The 20259-nt window shown below is 36.0% G+C and overlaps 1 protein-coding gene across 2 annotated transcripts in view; it reads left to right on the top strand.

Annotated features, from left to right (window-relative positions):
* LOC120636949 (RNA-binding protein fusilli) overlaps positions 1-20259 on the top strand; it is a 133502-nt gene that overhangs the window by 36813 nt on the left and 76430 nt on the right. For both annotated transcript variants that reach the window (XM_039908539.1, XM_039908531.1), the window contains exon 2: positions 14520-14612. In XM_039908539.1, coding sequence (XP_039764473.1) covers positions 14520-14612 — 93 coding nt within the window. The remainder of the gene's footprint in view (positions 1-14519; positions 14613-20259) is intronic.

Here is a 20259-nt window from a genome sequence, read left to right as displayed (position 1 = left end):
AACACAAGCTAAGCTTACTTTTGGGGCTAGAAGGCGATGTGTGTATTGTCGTAGTATATTTATTTATTTATTTATCCTAACATTTATCATATTAGCAGTAGTTAACGATTCCGATAGCCTGCCTTTAACTTTACGCAGTTATGTGCGTTAATTAGCGATAGTAACTTCTTAAATCAATAGTTAATTAAATTTATCTTCCTTTAACGGTGTTGGAATCCATCTTGGAAAAACCTTCATAAACAAACCAGAGTTGAAGTATAATTAGTGATTAATTTAAAGGAAATTGCATACAATTTTATAATTAATGGTATATCTCTTAAAAACGTTAAAGGTTGTGTTAAACGTAAGCTAGAAAATTCCTATGGAAAAGAACTACGTTAACGATAAAAAAACTTGGATGTGAATTGATGCTCTGACCACATAAATTGATTTAGATGTGAGAAGGAGATATCCAAAAAAACTCATCACACGGCTTCATTTTAGTCCCTGGACGCGTTTAGAACCCTCGTAGCTCCAGTTTTAAGTTGACGAATGTAGTTATCGCCATTAACTCACGTCTATTGAATATTTTACATGTAATGTTACGCATCAAAAGTGCCATCTATGTGCCTTAGATATTAATAAAGAAATATTTTACTTAGCCAGAGTGGTGGTATAAACGTTTGTCTCTTTATGATACCCGTGCCGTTTCGTTTGCCGGTAATACTCGTAGGTTCCATGAGAGATCGCTTATTAATTTCCTGTGTGGCCTCCCATATAGTATACATACTATGATCCAACAGTGTCCGGCAATAGAGCCTACCTCGGTGTCCGTTGAGCGATGCAAATTATTTCATGTCATTAGTTAGCATTAACCAACAATGCACTATAACTTTGCGTCACTCACGTATCTAGCTCTTACACTATATTGTTAAAGCTGATTGTTCAACCGTGTACACGACTGGTTTACTATACCGGTTGTTTATGTTATCCTGGTATTTAGATTTGTAATAAGGCATAGATCATCTATTTGTCTGTGTGTATAAAATAAAACTTGTCTTCAACGACTGTGTAACTAATCCCACTGCTTAAGAGTGATTTAGACCCATCACGCTTCCCAAATGTTGTTTGGCGGGCCCGATTACTGTCACTAATTAGTCACAATACTAGGACTTGACGCTTGTGGTCGATTAGGCACAAGGGTTCACCTAATATATGTTTAGCCCGACCCGTAGAGCTTTTTGGTACGGAGCTCGTCCGGAGAAGTATCTACTATCGCCATGCTTATATTATGAAAACTAAGCTTAATTTGCTACACTCCGCAAAAAGCAGGAGAATCTGTATGGTGTTATTTATAATTTCTTCAATCCTTATACTCCACACCAAACATGGCGTCGGTAATGCAACCTCTACGCAGGTTACGCTCCGAAACCGGAGCATCCTCGAGAGATGCTTAGCAATTATTCACTGTAAAGTCAACATCTCCTGAGGATGCTCCTTCTTTTCGCGGAGTATAGCAAATTAAGCTTAATTTTCAAAGTAAAGCCTGCTTCTATCCAGTATCGCCATGCTGTTTTCTGCCTCTAAGCCGGTGTAAATACGGGCACAAGAGGCTTAACACAGTCATAAATTTCAACGTCATAAACGTCAACGGGCGGTATGTCGCAGGACGTGCACCTTGCATGCCCTGTGAAGTGTTGTGTTGTGCCCTGTTTATAGGCGATGGTTTACCACTTAACATCAGGTGGACCATCCGCTTGGTGCGTCAATTATTACTATTAAAAAATAACACCCGGGAATCGAACCGGAATCAAACAAGCCAACTCCTGGACCAACAAGGCAAGTTATTCCTGCCAATATAAAACAGTAGTCGAAGTCATTGCAAATAATGTGATGCAATTAATACCAGTGTAGTAGCGGATATGACTGGCCGATACACGCGACCTAACGTACTGTATACTTTACTGTAAATACACCTATAAAACTCGCCTATAAATGACTCGTAACTATATTACCACTGTGTACCACCCTGGCGCAGCGGTTAGCGCTGTGGTCAATGTGTTGAGGTCCCGGGTTCCATTCTCCGAAGGGGAAACTTATATGTGCCTACACTGAGCGAGATTCTATAGCGGTGGAGAGCTTAGATAGGTCAAATAATTAGTTTAACAGTTTTGAAACTAAACCAGAATTCGTGCCGTAGAAATTAATGAAATAAATGTTTTAAAAAATCAACCAATGGGAATTAATTTCCGAATCATCTTTGGTCTGGTCTGGTGGGACGCTTCGGCCGTGGCTAGTTGCGTACTACCGACAACGACGTGCCGCTAAGCGATTTAGCGTTCCAGTACGATGTCGCGTAGAAACCGATTAGCAGTATGATTCTAATATAACTGCTATACCCCCAACCGGTTAGCCCGTTACCATCTTAGATTGTATAATTACTTAACAGTAGGTGAGATTGGGCTAACTCGTAGTGGAATGAAAAAAAAAAAGGACCGACGAGGCCCCTAAGCTAATATCGCAAGTTTTTAGTCGGGGGTTACTAGCTTTCGGTGCGTTCATCTTATTGAACCTTTTTTCGTTCTTTATATACTGCTTTAATATATTGACTGTGAACGTGCCTTGTATTGGGCCAGTAATATGTTGAAATAAGGATGATGAAGATGATGATAAGAATCATTACTCAAAGGTCATCCATTTTGTAACTATAGGAAATTATTTTACAGAAAATAAAATACAAATCAATGGCAAAAGCTTTGCCCTTAAAGCAATGCGAGGTTATAGTTAATATTAAAAAAAAAACTGTTTTTTTTTAATTCAGCTGCTCCGTCACAGTTAATTTAAAAACCAATCTAACAGAGTATAAAAGAATCAATCGTTGAGGAGGGTCAAGTTACGATTATCGGATAATCTTGGTATTGAAACCTACCTTATCGAAATTATTATATCTATATGTCGTAGTTCAATTGGGAAACATTGAATTTTTCTGAAAAACCTAGGACGATTGCAAATCCGCGTGTTTAGTATGAATGAATGAATGAATACACTTTTATTGTACACACACCACACAAACATATAGTAAAACTATAAATACAAATTTAACAAAAAGTATACAATTTGGCGGCCTTATCGCTACATAGCGATCTAAATAACACAGCGTTAAACACAGCTCAAGAAGAGAAGTAGGTGGTGCATATAAATATGTAATAGTAGTAGAACTTTTTGTGCCGCTAAGCAGCACTGCAGATTTTCGCAGCATTGCTGTGACTCCGATCCGATCTGAAGCGCATAATTATGGGCACATGCGGCTTAACATTTACACCTAACATTTTTTAGGATGTTTTTCTTGCATGTCCTGTGAAGCTAGGTTTATAGGCGATGGGTTTCGAATTACTTGGTCTGACAATAATTACTATAAAAACAACCTACTATATTGTATTGTATTATTTTTATTATTATTATTAAATTCTTATAATAGGTAAGTGACCTTATAAGCGATATACTGCAAGAATCTTTTGGTTGGTGAGTGCCCCGATCCAATGATTTAATACCTACCCGACCTAAATCCTATGAGATAAATAAAGCTAACTTCAAATTTCATACAGAGCTGACAATAAAACACATGAAACAGATAAAAAAACGACATAAAGTGTCCATTTTATGTAATTTTATTTTAAGTAAATTCTGAGTAAAGCTCAGTACTTAGTACGTACTATCTACGCTCTATATATGCCTACAACAGTTTTTCGCAATCCGTTGTCATCCGAGGCAGATAACTTTTAATTTTGTCAACAATCTAAAAGAAGTAACGCGAAATATTTGTCAGGTGTGCTACATGTTAGCTAGATGACAGTTAGATGCCCTGTACAAGCCTATTTTCAAGGAAGGTGAGAATATGACTGCCTTAGACTGAATCGTTACTTATAGGAGATTGTAGTCACGGCCTAACTTGTAGTGCAAAAAAAACTTCTGTTTACGACTATCTGGGCTTTTCGCAAAGACTCGTTTTGTCCAATAATCCTACGACATGTAAAGTATTGTGTAGGTATGCTGGTGCGATTAGATTACTATCATACGTAAAATAATAAATAAGTAAAAATTTATTGCTTTATCCGTAATTATTTGCAAACAGTAGCTACAATGAATGATACTTCAAATCCTCTGGCACAGCGGTGCGCGCTGAGCTTTTTAGAATGAGTAAAGTGGAAGGTTTCGCATTCGACTTCTCGTGGGGTCAAATTTTAAATGTCTTAATTAAGTTTCATAAAATTGTAGTGCAAAAAATATTTTGAATATTATGTTTCTGATTACTTCGCCATTAACAATAAATTTAGATTTCAATTTTATCCAGATCTGATGAAAATTTATTGTACGCACATACACACACGCCCACGCGCGCGCACACACACACACACACACACACTTAAAATAAGGCTCCAGTAGTTTCATTTATACAAATGAACGATTTATTTAAACTTGGCGACAAGTGAGATACTGAATCGGCCTGCAGAACGTGACCTAGTCCAATTTAGAAATGACCCGCACGTAAGGAGGATCACGGACGAAGTCGTGAGCAAAAGCTAGTCGAACAATACAAGTGACCCCCAACTAACAACAGCAATTATGCTTCCAAGGTGAAATGTAAGTCTCTGCGGATCGTTCGGTTAATGATCTGTGTATTAACCAAATGAACTCTATTCGAATAATATTGTACCTAACCAATTATTACATGCATTTTTTTCCCCCTTTGTTTCCCCCTTTTTATTTTTATTTTTTATTTTTTTTTCACTAGCTGTTGCCCGCATTCTTTGTTCGCTTTTATTGTGATTTTTTTTACAAATCCTGTGGTTCGCTTTCCTGGGATCAAAAGAAGACTATGTTAGTCTCCGTCATTTTAACTAACTCTATGCCTAAAGTTAACTTGATTGGTTGCTTATTTTGGACTTAGGGTGTTCATCATCATCATCATCATATCCACCCAATACCGGCCCACTACAGAGCACGGGTCTCCTCTCATAATGAGAAGGGGTTAAGGCCGTAGTCCGACCCGCTGGCCCTGCGGATTGGTGGACTTCACACGCCTGTGAGAACTCTATGGAGTACTCTCAGGCATGCAGGTTTCCTCACGATATTTTCCTTCACCGTTGAAGCAAGTGATATTTTAATTACTTAGAACGCACATAACTTAGAAAAGTTACAGTTGCGTGCTGGGATTCTAACTCGGCCCCCCCAAAGTGAAGTGGAGCTCCTACCCTGGGCTATCATCGTTTAGGGCGTTAAAAAAGGTCAAACCAAATAAACAAACAAACAAACACACTTTCGCATTTATAATATTAACCAAGTGGTTATACTCGCCGCGGTGAATTAGTTTTTATACATATGTTTACATTTTTTACTTTATCTGTAGCTTTCTAAAAGTATCAGAAAAGTTTAGCTATACCTTCTAGAGATATTTTTATCTTATCCAACATGTGCTTGTTACTTAGTTAACTTGGCTATTCAGAAAGTATCTTCATTCGCTCATAGTATGGTTTTTGGTTAACTTTCGAAGCGCAAATAACTTCATTATCATTTATTAAATGTGCATGCTAAAACCAAATAATTTGAATAATTAAACCAGTTTGAAACCAAGTATAATATGTGAAATGGGCCATATGGGCCGAATGTAAGTGAAAAAATCATTGTACTGATATTGCAAAGTTAGACACGCCTGCGAATTTTAGCATGACAACCCTGTTACCAGTATATTGCCATAGCAAGCAATATAGTTAAAGCCCATAGACGTGAAATTCAGTTTTTGACAAAAAAAAATTTTAATCTCGAGGGAAGTATGAAAATAATAACTGTATGAAAGTCCGTTAGTTACTTTTTGAGTTTATCGCGTTCAGCACTGCTAGCATGGGCAGGAGACAATTATCTCGTAATATATATAAGTAATAGTAAACGGGGGTAAACTTCAATGTTCCCGCGCTTTAGCAGGTGGACACGATAATTATATCCCATGTCAGGGGACATAATCGGGGGAGAGAATTTTTGTTTCCTAGTTTTGCTAGTCCTGGCATACAGACAAATAAACCTGCATACCGCAACATGCACGCACTCCCGGATTTCAAAAGTTAACATATTTTTATTTATTGACGTCAGAATAATGAAACAGGAAAAGATTATTCGCAGATAAGGAAACAACATTATACATATTTTTAATAAGGATTATAATAATCAAGAAAAAAATAGTTTTGAAATCGTTTTTATTATGCTACTAGCTGTTGATCGCGTTTTTCTCCCGCGTTTATTAAGATATTTTTTATTTAAATATCGTTGGAACCGTTTTTTTCCTGGAGTAAAAAGTACCCTCCGTCCTTTCAACTAACTATATGTGCTTAAAATGAAGTTGTTTGTTAGCTTGGTTAGGGCGTGATGGAAGGACACACAAACACACATAAAAGTGGTCCAAACACGTTTTGCCGTAAAGGCGTGCAAATCGAGTTAATTTAGGAATTTAGAACTAGTGCACACTTCCATAGCAAACATTTTAGGACGAACGTTTATGAAATACAAATCCTTAGTGCATAATTTAATATTACATTGCCAATAGTATTAGGGACCCTTATGGTACTTTTTGTAAAGATATAAAAATAAAGTAGCGCAAATTTTATGGAGCATCACTAGTTTTATTTTATTTTGATGTTATAGTATTCTATATTTGAAAACGATTCGACGATTGCAAGCGTGCACATCTTAAAATCCTTGTTATTTTTTTCTTGAGCAACGCAGGCTCGTTTTAATAAAAATTTGTTTTATCTGTAATCTGTACGTTCGGTGCTAGCGGAAAATTTGTAAAACAAAACAAAATCACTACTACAGTATTTGCGACTTAACAATAACATTACGTCAATTTTATTTCACGTTGTAATGTTCGATACTCGCAAACGAGTCGTTGATTGCTAGCTCGCAAATTTTATAGTCAGGGTATGCTTACTGTAGCCTTAGTACAAGATTTGCTAGCTCGCAATCGAGGAGTCATTTTCGAGTATGGAAATACGTGAACATCGGTTTGAAATGGATTTTATTTGCGTAATCAAAGCTCAAATTTTCTTACAAACTCGGATAGCTCGGACTTTTGATAGAACATTTGTAAAAAAAAAAAACAAAATCCTCAAAGTCATTGTACCGTCTCGCTGATTTGCTAATAACGAATATTCGATAAGAAGTTCGAGAAGATAAGAGGAAGTTTGCGACTCTACAGCAAGCATTAATAGGTCCATTTTACTTTGTCATTAATCGTTTTGATTCTCGAAAACGAATACGGTTTCGAGCGTAATAATCATATACCTAAGGGTAATAGTTTCGATAGCAGCGCGCATTCGTTTTCCCGCCACTCCATTGTCGCTGTGACATTTGACCGCGGCGCATGCGCAATGCGTGTCGCGACCTATTACGTGGTACCACTTTACATACAATGAAGAAAAACTCGACACAAAGGGAATTAGTTAAATTTTTGCGTTTTTTTTTGTCTTTTGATCACATTCTGGATTGTGTTATAGAAGCTTGGTTTTAATTAATTAATGCCGTATATACACCTACATTTAATAGTAGTTTATAACTGACTGAATAAAATAAACTGACTGACTAAATAAAATTGACGCTTAATAGGAGCCTTTATGGTATGAAAGTAAAACCACTAATGCAAGTAAAACGAAGCAAAGTAGATGATATGTATAGGTATGCAATGATAATTATAGTAAATACACGTTGTAAATGAAAACCGAAATAATATTTCACACTATGTACTGTCTCTGAAACTTATCTGTGAAACCGAAAACCTAATAGTTTTTGAGTAGACCAATGCCATAGTTTTTACTAAAGGTAATCACATACAGCCCTAACGCTACGTGTCACTTTATTAGGTACGTGACACGTAGCGTAGATACTATGCGTGTGTCGGTCTTTTATTTTCATTAGGGTTGTCATAAGCACTTAGAAAGTTTTGAAATCGTTTGTATTAGAGTTGAATTAAGATAGCGATGAGACCAGGAAAAGTTGCAATTAGATGTACCGTAAAATTATCCCGTTATTAATTTACTTTTAAAACTGTCGTAATTGTTTACAACATGAAATTATTTCTTCACAACCTCTTAAATCACTCTTCGACCTTTATCCAGAACGAACCAACCCGCCAAGAAGATGACCCCCTTTCCTGCCAAAACTCACAGCCGTCCAGCCAGGATCCCGCCGTTGTGCGCCTACCGTTAACCAATCGGAAAATGACCACCGATCTTTTCGTTCAAAAATTAAGATTAAAATAAAAAAAAACAATCAAATAAGTGGAAATTATTTGTATGGAAAATAAATATGCTTTCTTTGATTTAATATTTTTACAGGATGATTCCTTATGAAGTATACTTATGCACCCTTAAACATTATTTCGTAATTCGGTCATACGTTGTATACTTTAAGCAGAAACTACTTAAGTTAAACATTATTTTAAGTCCTAGGTTTTTATTATCGAAACAATTTCTTAATATTCAATGTTAATGAATAAAACATTACCAATTCTGCTGTATCTCTACTATCTGCATACGTTAATCTCTGAACTAAACTAAATTGACAAGTAGTGCTGTCCTTTTTACAACGTTCTCTGTGGGAAAGGATGACACTAGATCTAGTTTCGTGTAGATATTTGTGTACCTACCTAAAACAGATACGGCATCCGGGTCCATTATTATATCATCTGTATTAATTTTTAAGTCAAAGCGGCCATCATTTCTCTCCATAGGCACCTAGTGCAGTAGCACAAAGGACGCTGCTGCGAGTTCTAAGGAATTCCTTAGTCGCCTCGTACGAAATCCGCGAGAAGAGGAGTGGTGGTGACAGCTGTATTCTTATCTGGCGTCACAAACGCTCATTTGTATAGAGACAGCCAATCCAGTGTATTATTAATAGAGGTCATGTCAGAGTAAAACGATATAGCACACCCGCCATGTTGTTTATAAATATCACCAGCCCTGATTGGTCGGCCGCGCGCAAGCGCAGTAGCGTTCATCTCATTCGCTGAACCGCGCTGAAATTAGAAACGTATGGCTCAGATTCCGTTTAACGATTTGTGGGCCTTTCTACGGCGTTGACAAACTTGGGCGTATTGGCTGTTTATGGGTCACACACTCACACAAGCTACATAAAAATCTCAAACCACACCTATACCCGCTACTTTCTTAAATTACCGCTACTGAAGTTTGGTTAGTATTACCTACTATACATTAAAAGTAATTCTCGGATTAAAAACGAAACATAATATAGGTCATAGAATTAAGACAGAATGCTTATTCAGCCATTCAGCATGCATTGTGTCCGAAAAACATAGAATACGTCCCGAACACGTCTCACTTCACTCCCGCGGAATGTTGCTAGCTCACAAACTTTTCCCATTCTCCCCATTTTATGGTAAACCTTTAGAACATTAGTGGTAAAATAATAACTGTCAACTGCTAAATGAATATCGAAGTGACTTACCGCCTTTCGTTAGTTTAAGTTATATAAAGTTGTAGGTCAGCCGTTTAACAAGGCTTACTTGCCATCATCATATCAACCCAATACCGGCCCACTACAGGGCTCGGGCCTCCTCCAACAATGATGAGGGATTAAGGCCGTAGTCCACCACGCTGGCCTAGTGCGGATTGGTGGACTCCACACACCTTTGAGAACATTAAGTAGAACACTCAGGCATGCGGGTTTCCTCGCGATGTTTTCCTTCACCATTGAAGCACAGTGATATTTTAATTACTTCAAAGGCACATAACTTACTGCCAGCTGGGTTTCGAACTCGGCTCCACGAAAGTGATGTGGAGCTGCTGCCCACTTGGCTATCACCGTTCAATTGCAACTCCAACAACTATATATATATATATATATATATATATATATATATATTTTTATTAGTTAACTAATAGAAGCTTTATCAAAAATATCAACCCATTACCGGCCCACCATAGGGCACGGGTCTCCTCCCACAATGACAAGGGGTTAAGGCCGTAGTCCACCATTCGGCCTAGTGCGGATTTATGGACTCTACACACCTCTGAGAACATTATGTAGAACTCTCAGGCAAGCAGGTTTCCTCGCGATATTCTCCTTCACCGTTGAAGAATGTGATATTTTAATTACTTCAAACGCACATAAATTACAAAAGTTAGAACTGGGTTTTGAACTCGGCTCCACGAAAATGATGTCGAATTGCTGCCCACTTGGCTATCACCGTTAAACTGCAACTCAACAACAATATATATATATATATTTATTTATTACTTAATAATAATAATAATAATAATAATAATAATAATAATAGCCCCCTAAACAACCACACGTCCTGATTGACCATCTAATCTCGTGGGGGGCGGACACACGATGAGTAATTACTGGCGTGGCTAACGTGGCTCTGGAAACCCATTTAACATGGAGACGCGATCAAAAAGAAAACGTATTGGACCGCTACCCGGGGGCAATCGCCGGGGCGCACCTGGGGCTGACGCTGGGTGTCTCAGCATGCGAACCGTCAGCGGTGAGGAGCTGAACAGGCGGGCTCCTACCGACAAAAATACTACAGCCGAAGTCATTGGCGATGATGACAGACTGACAGACAGGACAAACACCCCTATAGAACCATACAGCCCAAGCACTATATCATACACACCATCTTCACGCACATCGTCACCATCACTACCATCGTCCCCTCCTATAGCTATTTTAAATGCAAATCCATCCATACAGACCTTGAATGTTGCGCGGGAGGCAAGTACCTTCTTACCCGCGTCCACCAAGGCTGGGAAAGCAAGAGTTCGCATGAAATGGAGCAGAGAAGTAAACATATTCATCATGCGAAACTACCTATATATAACGAAATTAGAAACAGATTTGACCACCTACAGACAACGTTTACATGAACTCTTTAAAGAACAATACCCATCGATTATCGTTTCCGAACAAAGAATTTCAGATCAAAGAAGAGCCATAGTAAGAAATAAACTCCTACCTCAAGACATAATAGACCAACTTAAGATAGAGATACGTATACAACTAGAAGAAGAATCGAAAAGTAATACAGACACTAACACTGCTGCACTAACACAAACCAGATCCCAGAATATTCAACAAATACAACCCTTACAACCTAATACACAACAGCAAACATACAATCAACTGCAACCATACTCACAAACATCACACACAGCTACACAAACTGAAACTATAATCTTGACGATAGAAAATGACGTTGAGCACTTAGATAACACAGATAGGAATACGATTTCAGAAAAATATGTACAAGAAATACTTAACAAATTCAAAACAGCGATCACACAATATTCTGGGATGGATCCAGCAGCTAGGCCAAAACTCCCTAAGCTGAAACACAGTCCTAACCTTTTTCGATTAGTAAATATCTTCAACGAAAGTATACTTTACCAGTTTATGTCCATCGATACACAATTAATAGATATACACACCGTTATATACTGCACAGCGTTAGTCATATCTGAAGAGCTCAATTTTAAAATCACAGAATACACTGAAAATTCTAGATCAAGACACAATAATAAACCACCATGGCAACAAATATTAGAAAAAGACATTGAAAAATTAAGAGCAGACTGCGGTAGACTTACACAATACATTAACAATAACAGATCAAACAAAGTAGTTAAAAGAGTTGAAGCGATTTTTAAAAGCAATTTTATTCACACAAGACACGAAAATAGTAATACAAAACCTGAAGAATTCTTAGATACATTCAAACAAAAACTTGCCCTCAAGGTTCATAGGCTCAGAAGATACAAAAAAGCCCAACAACGCAAAAAAGATAACGCCATATTTGCTACAAATGAAAAAATGTTTTATAGGAACCTAAATAAACCACACACCGACAGAATATCAGATGAAAAAATTGAAACACCTACTATAGAACATTTAGAAAATTTTTGGTCTGGCATATGGGAACAACAAGTGGAACATAACAATGAAGCAGCTTGGATAACAGAAGAAGATTTTAAATGGAGAGGAATAGATGAAATGGAGTTTAAGGAGTTTACGGAATCTGATATCACAATTATTACAGCTAGATTACACAATTGGAAATCACCTGGAATAGATAAAATACACAATTTTTGGTACAAAAAGTTAACCTCACTACACAAAATTATAGCAAAAGTTTTTACTGATATTGTATTAGGACGTCAAAATATACCTGAATTTATTGCAACAGGAATAACATACATGCTACCTAAAACAAAGTACACAACACAACCTTCCCAATACAGACCAATTACATGCCTACCCACTATTTACAAAATTTTAACATCAGCAATCACAACTAAAATCAACTTGCACGTCGAACGCCACAATATAATAGCAGAAGAACAGAAAGGATGTAGGAGAGGCCACATGGGATGTAAGGAACAGTTAGTTATAGATTCAACTATTCATAAACATGCAACAGCAAAAAATAGAAACCTTCATTGTACCTATATAGATTACCAAAAAGCATTCGATAGTTCTTGGTTCTTGGTTAATTCTTGGTTAATAAAAGTTTTAGAAATTTATAAAGTTAATCCAAAAATAATCATTTTTTTGCGTAGTATCATGTCACATTGGAAAACTACATTACAGCTAAGTAACCGCCTCAATACACTTGTATCTCGACAAATATATATTAGGAAGGGTATCTACCAGGGCGACTCACTGAGCCCCTTGTGGTTTTGTCTTGCTCTAAATCCCTTGTCAGACCTGCTGCGTAAGTGCCGGGCTGGATATAGCTTTAAACACAACTCCAAGGAAACCATTATTTCACATCTTATATACATGGATGACATCAAATTATATGCAAAATCCGAAAACGAAATGAAAAACCTAATAAATATAACTACAGAATTTAGTCAGGATATAAATATGCAATTTGGAATAGATAAGTGTAAGGCAGTACATATTATAAAAGGTAAAATAAAATCCGGTGATTATATAATTAACGAAAATGATACAATTTCCTCTATGGTAACAACAGATTTATATAAATATTTAGGTTACAAGCAACTGAAAGGAATCGACTATACAGCAGTCAAGCAAACACTTAATACAGAATATCGAAGGAGAATAAACGCTATTTGTAAAACACAACTATCAGGTAAGCATCTGATAAAAGCACTTAATACATTTGCCATACCAATTCTTACTTACTCATTCGGAGTAATCAAATGGTCTAAAACAGACATCGAACAAGGATTACACGCACTACACTAACAAAACACAACAACCATCATCCTAAATCGGCAGTTGAAAGACTCACGATCAAAAGGCAGAATGGAGGGAGAGGCCTCATTGACATTTATCACCTTTGGCAGAAACAAATATCTAGACTAAGAACATTCTTTCATTCAAAATCTCTCACTAGTGACATACATAAAGCTATTACTATAATGGATCTCAATTACACACCGCTAAACTTAAACGAAAAAATAGATACCCAGAACACAAGTATCACTGACCCGCAAAAACAAAAACTAGAAAACTGGAAAAAGAAAGTTGTTCATGGAAGGCATCGCCATGACTTAGAGCAACCCCATATAAACACAGTAGCCTCAAATAAGTGGTTAAAAATAGGAAACCTGTTTCCAGAAACCGAAGGATTCATTATAGCCATACAAGATCAAATCATCAATACCAAAAACTACAGGAAATATATCATCAAGGACTCTACCATTACAAGCGATAAATGCCGAAGATGCCACATTCAATCAGAAACCATTCAACACATTACAGGAGCATGCACAACACTCACTCAGACCGACTACACTCACAGACATAACCAAGTCGCCAACATCATTCATCAAAAACTGGCATTCAAGCACATGCTTACACAAAACACTAACACACCTTACTATAAATATACCCCTCAAACAATACTAGAAAATACCACATACAAACTTTATTATGATCGCGCTATTCTTACAGATAAGACCATACACTATAATAGACCAGATATAATTCTACAGGATAAATTAAGAAAAACCACTTACCTCATAGATATTGCAGTTCCTAATACCCATAATATACAGAAAACAGTAAGTGAAAAAATTTGCAAATACACTGAACTTAAAGAAGAAATTACGAGAATCTGGAAACAAGCCAAAGTGTATGTGGTACCTATTGTTATCTCTACTACAGGGGTTATTCCCAATAGTCTTCTACATAGCTTAAAAATAATAGGTCTGGAAGAATCTCTCTACATCGGTTTGCAAAAAGCTGCCATTTTAAATACGTGTAGAATAGTAAGAAAGTTTTTGCAGGTTGACGAAAGCATTGGTTTAACATAAAAACACACCACTGCATTTACTTGGTTAAGGCCCGTAAATGCAGTTAAAACCAGCCAAGAGCTGAGAAATACAAACACTTCCAAATAATAATAATAATAATAATATCTTTATTTTATCAAAAAAATAGAAGCTTTGTTAATATTATATTTTTAAGTATTCTTACGTTGTAATCGTTTGTTACAGGTGATAGGCGAACGGGAATACGCAGTGCGACCCACGAGAAGGCCCTCAGAAGAATTACAAACCGGGCAACCACTCGATGTAGTGGTTCAACAGGTGAGAACCGTTTCTAGATTTCTCTATTCTATTTATATGGAAAGTATATATGCAACTATATATGTATATTCATATGCACCACCTACACTTCCCTTCTTGAGCTGTGTTTTACGCCAATGGTTGCCTGGAAGAGATCGCTAAGTCCGATAAAACGTTTTTTATAGACATCACTTAAAGCATTAGGGATTCCCTTTAGCCGATGGTAGTTTGATAGTTTTAGTGAAGACAGGCATTAGTGAGGTTGTGCATGGTTTAGAATGGCCAAAAATACTGCAAACTTCTGTGGTCTGATGTATCTAGTTATGATTGTGTCGTCCGGGAGATATACAATTGGCTCCCCGGGCGTCTAACAAAGCCAACAAAAGGGACATGCCGTGATTTTTTTTAGTTTGGGTATAGAGGGGGATGGGGGAGTCCCACATAACCTCCATCCTACACTCTAAAAAAGAAAGCCAACTAAGAGAGATTTTCTCTTAGTTGACGTTATATAAATTATAACAATTATGATAATAAACATAACAACAAAAGCTGATTAGTTATAGCAGCAAGTTCATTATAGATTGAGCTAACAATGTAGGTATGTTCATTGATTGTAACAAATAAATACGTTGTTTCTATTATTATTTACTTCTTTGTGTGATTAGATCATTTTTAAGTATTTAGCTTAAACAAGTACGTAAATTGAATCAGTTAAGAATACGCCTTAGTTAAGTAACAATAATAGGAGCAATACAGTTGCCCAGTCCATTGAATTATGATAAATAATCATTATCATCTTATTTGATGTATCTATGTTCTTGTTAGGCTCGTATGGAATCAAGATGCTTGATCACAACAATCACTATATGTACCCAAGGGTCGGAGGTAAAGCTTTTCCACCACGACGATTGGGTACCTTCATTGATGTAATAACATCTTCCAGCATTTCAAACGGAGTTGCGGACACAAACTGGTCTGCATTTAAGTCATAAAACAATCAACAATGTAACCTTCTTATAGCCTTACTGAAAACTATTTTATGGGTGTAATTAAAGCTCGTTTACACGTGCCAAGGGTCAGGTGTTGATAGGGTACAGCTGTTAAATTTATATCTGACAATGCAACATCGTTTATAGCACGGAATAATTCATAGTTCTAGTCCACTACAGAGAAAGGAAGTAGTGGCATGCATACAGGGTATGCACAGGGTATGCAGACTACATAAAATGATAAAAATCTACAGAACGAGTTATATAATACTTATGGGACACAACATTTTAAGAGTTATAAAAAGCCTACCCTTAAGTTCGTATAACTCGTACTGGAAATTTTAATCATTTTATGTAGCCTGCCTACCCTGTGTATAACTCTCTGCACGCTACTGAAGGTAGGGGATACCGAAGAAATTACCGTCACATAAGGAAAATCTCTTATTACTTTTGTGTTTACTGGAACTCCTTTTATTTAATTATACAACGTGTAACGGAATTACGAAATAATGTTGAAGGAATTACGAAATAAGTTCACTTCATGAGGAATCACCCTGTAGCAATAGGCTGTATCTGATTTCCTTCAGTAAAAACTCTGGCAGTGTTTTACTCTGAAACTTTGAGGTTTTTGGTTTCATAGATAAGTCTCAGAGACAGTACAAAATGTACAAATAAATCCTGTGAAGTAATATTTCGGTTTTTATTTACACGTTGTATAGGTACTCGTATAACAAGCGACAAACATTTACTAAAAATAACAAGTTACGAACCAAAATAAAACTAATCGCCGTTTTCACTAACGATGGACAAGGCAATGCCTAAGTAAGAAACGCCTAATCAAGGCAGATTCCTAGGCAATATAGCTTTCACTAATCGATTTTCATAAGGCAACACATATAACCTAATTTGTCTATGGTTCTTGCAAGGTGTGGTATTTTGTGTTTGTATTAGTAGTAGGGGGCATCCATAAATTAGATGAGGTGTTTTTTTTAAATTTTCTGTACCTCCCTCCCCTCGCAATCTCACGTGAGGTTATTAAAAAGATCAACTGACCAAAATAGTATCATTTTATTTTGTTTCAATCTGGAAAAATACTCCAACGTAAGATTAGATGAAATTTGACACGACCCCTTCCCCCCTTAAACATCTCACGTATTTTATGAACGCCTCCAATATGAATTTATCATATTTTTCGTATTGAATTATTAAAAAAAAAAACTATATTTTTTTTTTTTTCATCTTTCAAGAGTCAGTACACATAACAATGTTCTTTCTTTCTTTCTCTTGTCTGGTCTGGCTAGTTAAAACCCTATCGACAAATACGTGCCGCTAACTTAGTGTTCATGTCAGATGTCGCGTAGACACCGATTAGCGGTATAGGTTTAACATAATTGCAATACCCCTAACATGTACCCGTTACCATCGTGATTGAAACCTAGGGCTAACTGGTAGCGGAATAAAAAAAAAACTAAATGTTACTCAGAAATCCCAGACAGACAATTCATATTAATATTTAATTTTATTTGTATCAATAAGTACTTAACCGTTAATTAGTAATAATTATACGGGCGTTTGAGGAAACCCTTGAAAACGTGAGGTTATCTTTATAAAGCCACATCAGTTCTTCATAAAAATAACGGACAAGCTGCTTGAAGGCTCTTTGTTTAATTTTTTTTTTTTCATATTTGACATTGACGTGTTCAATCACGGCTACTCCGGCCGATAGCCAGAGAATCCATAGTAATATTATAAGTACAAAGGTGTGTTCGTTTGTCATTAATTTACGCGCTAACTAAGCGACCGATAGACTTGATTTTTTAGCTTTTTTTTCTTATTCTAGGAAACAAGTTCTTTGTATTTAATATTTTTAAAAAAAACCACTGACTGCCGAACACTTTATCCTTCAAGTTGGAGTCCTCGGCGCGCGGCGGGGGCGATTTAGTTACTTTACTTTGGTCTCAATATTCTCTGGTCTGAAGTAATTGAATTTTTCTCTTGAAATTAGGGGAAAAACTGCGTTGATTGAGAAACTTAAACTTAGCTTTCTTGTTAATCGATTACTTTCTACAATGGGTGTTTGTAAGCACACAAGATTTCTTTAGAAATAAGACCGCCTTTGCACACCATTTTTTAACTCTTGTTATTCTTAGTCTTGTATTGTTTCCATGTTTGTGCTATAAAGTTTTCTAGATAAATAAATAAATTGTGCGTTAATTTGAGAAAATGCGCTCAGATCACATGTGAGAACAAAATGGCGTCCATCGCATTTCCGTCTTCGCCCCCTTGCAAGCAGCAGGTTATTAACAGTTAGGAACCTGATCTTCCTGTTTCGGTATAATGAAGGCAGGCCAAAATAAAAAGTAGAGCACTTGTTCGCAAAACATCAGGATGCGGGCACACTGGGAGAAATTTAATCTCATTTTACAAGACCAAAATCTCTTTATTAGAGTAACCCCCAACGATGTGGACGAATGACATAAAATGAGTCGCAGGGAGCCGCTATACCAAGCGGCACAAGACCGTGGTATTTGAAAATCTCTACTAAAGACATTTGCCCGGCAGTGGACGTGCATTGGTTAAAATGGTGGTGATGATGATGATTATAATAACATGAATAATATAAACTTTTCATCGGGCATTAATCTAAAACTGTATATATATATTATTGATTCTGGTGAGGTGTTAGATACCGAAAACTTCTTCTGTTTCCCAAACTTTGTCAAAAGCATCCTTCATTTTGACCCTTTTTTCTGTTTAAAGCTTTTCTACTCGATGTTTTCCTGCTATGGCTTTTATTTCCTACCTTGGAAACTCCTGGGTTATAAATAAAATACTTTGGTCCAATTCCTAATGCCTTTTATACATGCTGGCATATAAAACTTTCTTAAGAAACATTTAATTCTATTGTTTTGAAAAAGATACTACGAAGGAATAATTTAATCACGTAAAATTACATAAGGTTCAAAACTAAAACATTCAGAAATATTTATATATATATGGATTGAATAAAACTATCCGTCACTGCCGCTTTCCAATATTTATTTACACCGACAACATTCACATAATCTAAAATTATAAAGTCTAATTTTACTGGCCTAGCGATTCACACGTTCTGTTAGCAATTCATTTTTAAATTTACGTAATTATAAAATGTTTCATTTACTAAAACCTGCGCGAAGTAAGTAGTAAGTATAGGTGTGGAATTCACTTGGTAATCTGCAAAGCTAGTAGGATACGTACATATTTAAATTTCATTAATATGCAAATAAAATAAAAACTAAGTAAAATAGCTTGCCAATTTAAAATCGAATAGTAATTATTCGTCGTCACGATACCCTCAATTTTATTAGCACAACACGACAAAAATCGATAAAGTTTTACTACCGTTATTACCGTACAAATAATAAATTTCTTTTGATCTCAAAGCTCAATATTTAAGAACATCTCAATCGTCGACAAATTCACTTTAGAACGGAATTTGTTCTTTCCATACACGTTACAATATTTACCATTAGTAATCTTATTTTATTTCACTGATTATCACAATTGCTGTTATCGGGCGAAGACATGTATTATACAAACGGGAAACATTACAGCTGTCACAGCGCTGATTGTAGTAACAAAAATATCTACATAACATTACTGGCAGGTCTAAAAACTAATATCTTTTGTATTGTAACATATATCGTATATGCTCGCTGCTGAAAATGAACGTCGGAAGAATAAATATGTACACACACTTCGGCATTATTTGGCAAAAACGTTTTAAACATGGCACCTCAAATTTTGAAATAAACTGCCAGCATCCTTGACCGACTGTTTAACATAAAATAAAGGAGCTATTGTTAAAACAAAACAATAAGTTAACATATAGTTATAATATAATAATAAAAATTTGAAATAAGACCAATATAAATTTTAATATAATATGGATTTATAGTTTTCGTTAATTGTTTTAATCGTTAACTTTGTCATTATTTCATTTATAGGTATTATTATTGTATAGATTATTAGATTAAGGATAACTATTAATTTTGTATGCCACTCCCTCGCAGATAGTTGTACCTACTAATATTATTTATTAGAAAATTGAATGAATATCATCAATTGACGACCGTCAGCTCTGTGGTCTTACAACTGAGAGGTCCCGTAAAGTTGGGAATTAATTTTTCAGACTTTTAACTTGTTTGGTATAGTTGGTGGAAAGCTTCTACCATAGCCAGTTACCAATAAAGAAACGCTGGTAAGCGTTCCGGTACGATATCCTGGAGTAACCGATTAGTTGTATTGACAGACTAGCCCGATACCATAAACTGCATCACCACGTTTTAAAATTAATAATTTTAAGTCATAATTCGCAATGCATGTAAGGAAAACGTTGGACGTGTTTTTAGGACGAATGTTTTGGACGTTTAGGACGAATTTTATAAACATAGTTCTATGCAACACTTACATCTCTTCTTGAGCTGTTCTTCTTGCTGGAAGAGATCGCAGTGTAAGATAAGGTCGCCGAATTGTATATATTGTGGTTACTTTTTATTTAAAATTTGTCTGTAATTTAATGTGGTGTACAATAAAAGTGTATTCGTTAATTAGTGCCATGAGATTAATTGAATAAAGATATTTTTGACTTTTGACTCTCTTACTACTAAAAACTTACAGTACAAAGGGTAACTTGA

This window comes from Pararge aegeria, chromosome 1 (genome assembly GCF_905163445.1).
Source record: "Pararge aegeria chromosome 1, ilParAegt1.1, whole genome shotgun sequence".
NCBI classification, from domain to species: Eukaryota; Metazoa; Arthropoda; class Insecta; order Lepidoptera; family Nymphalidae; genus Pararge; species Pararge aegeria.
Note: the sequence above shows the minus strand (reverse complement) of the source record. Positions and strands in the feature narration are given on the sequence as shown.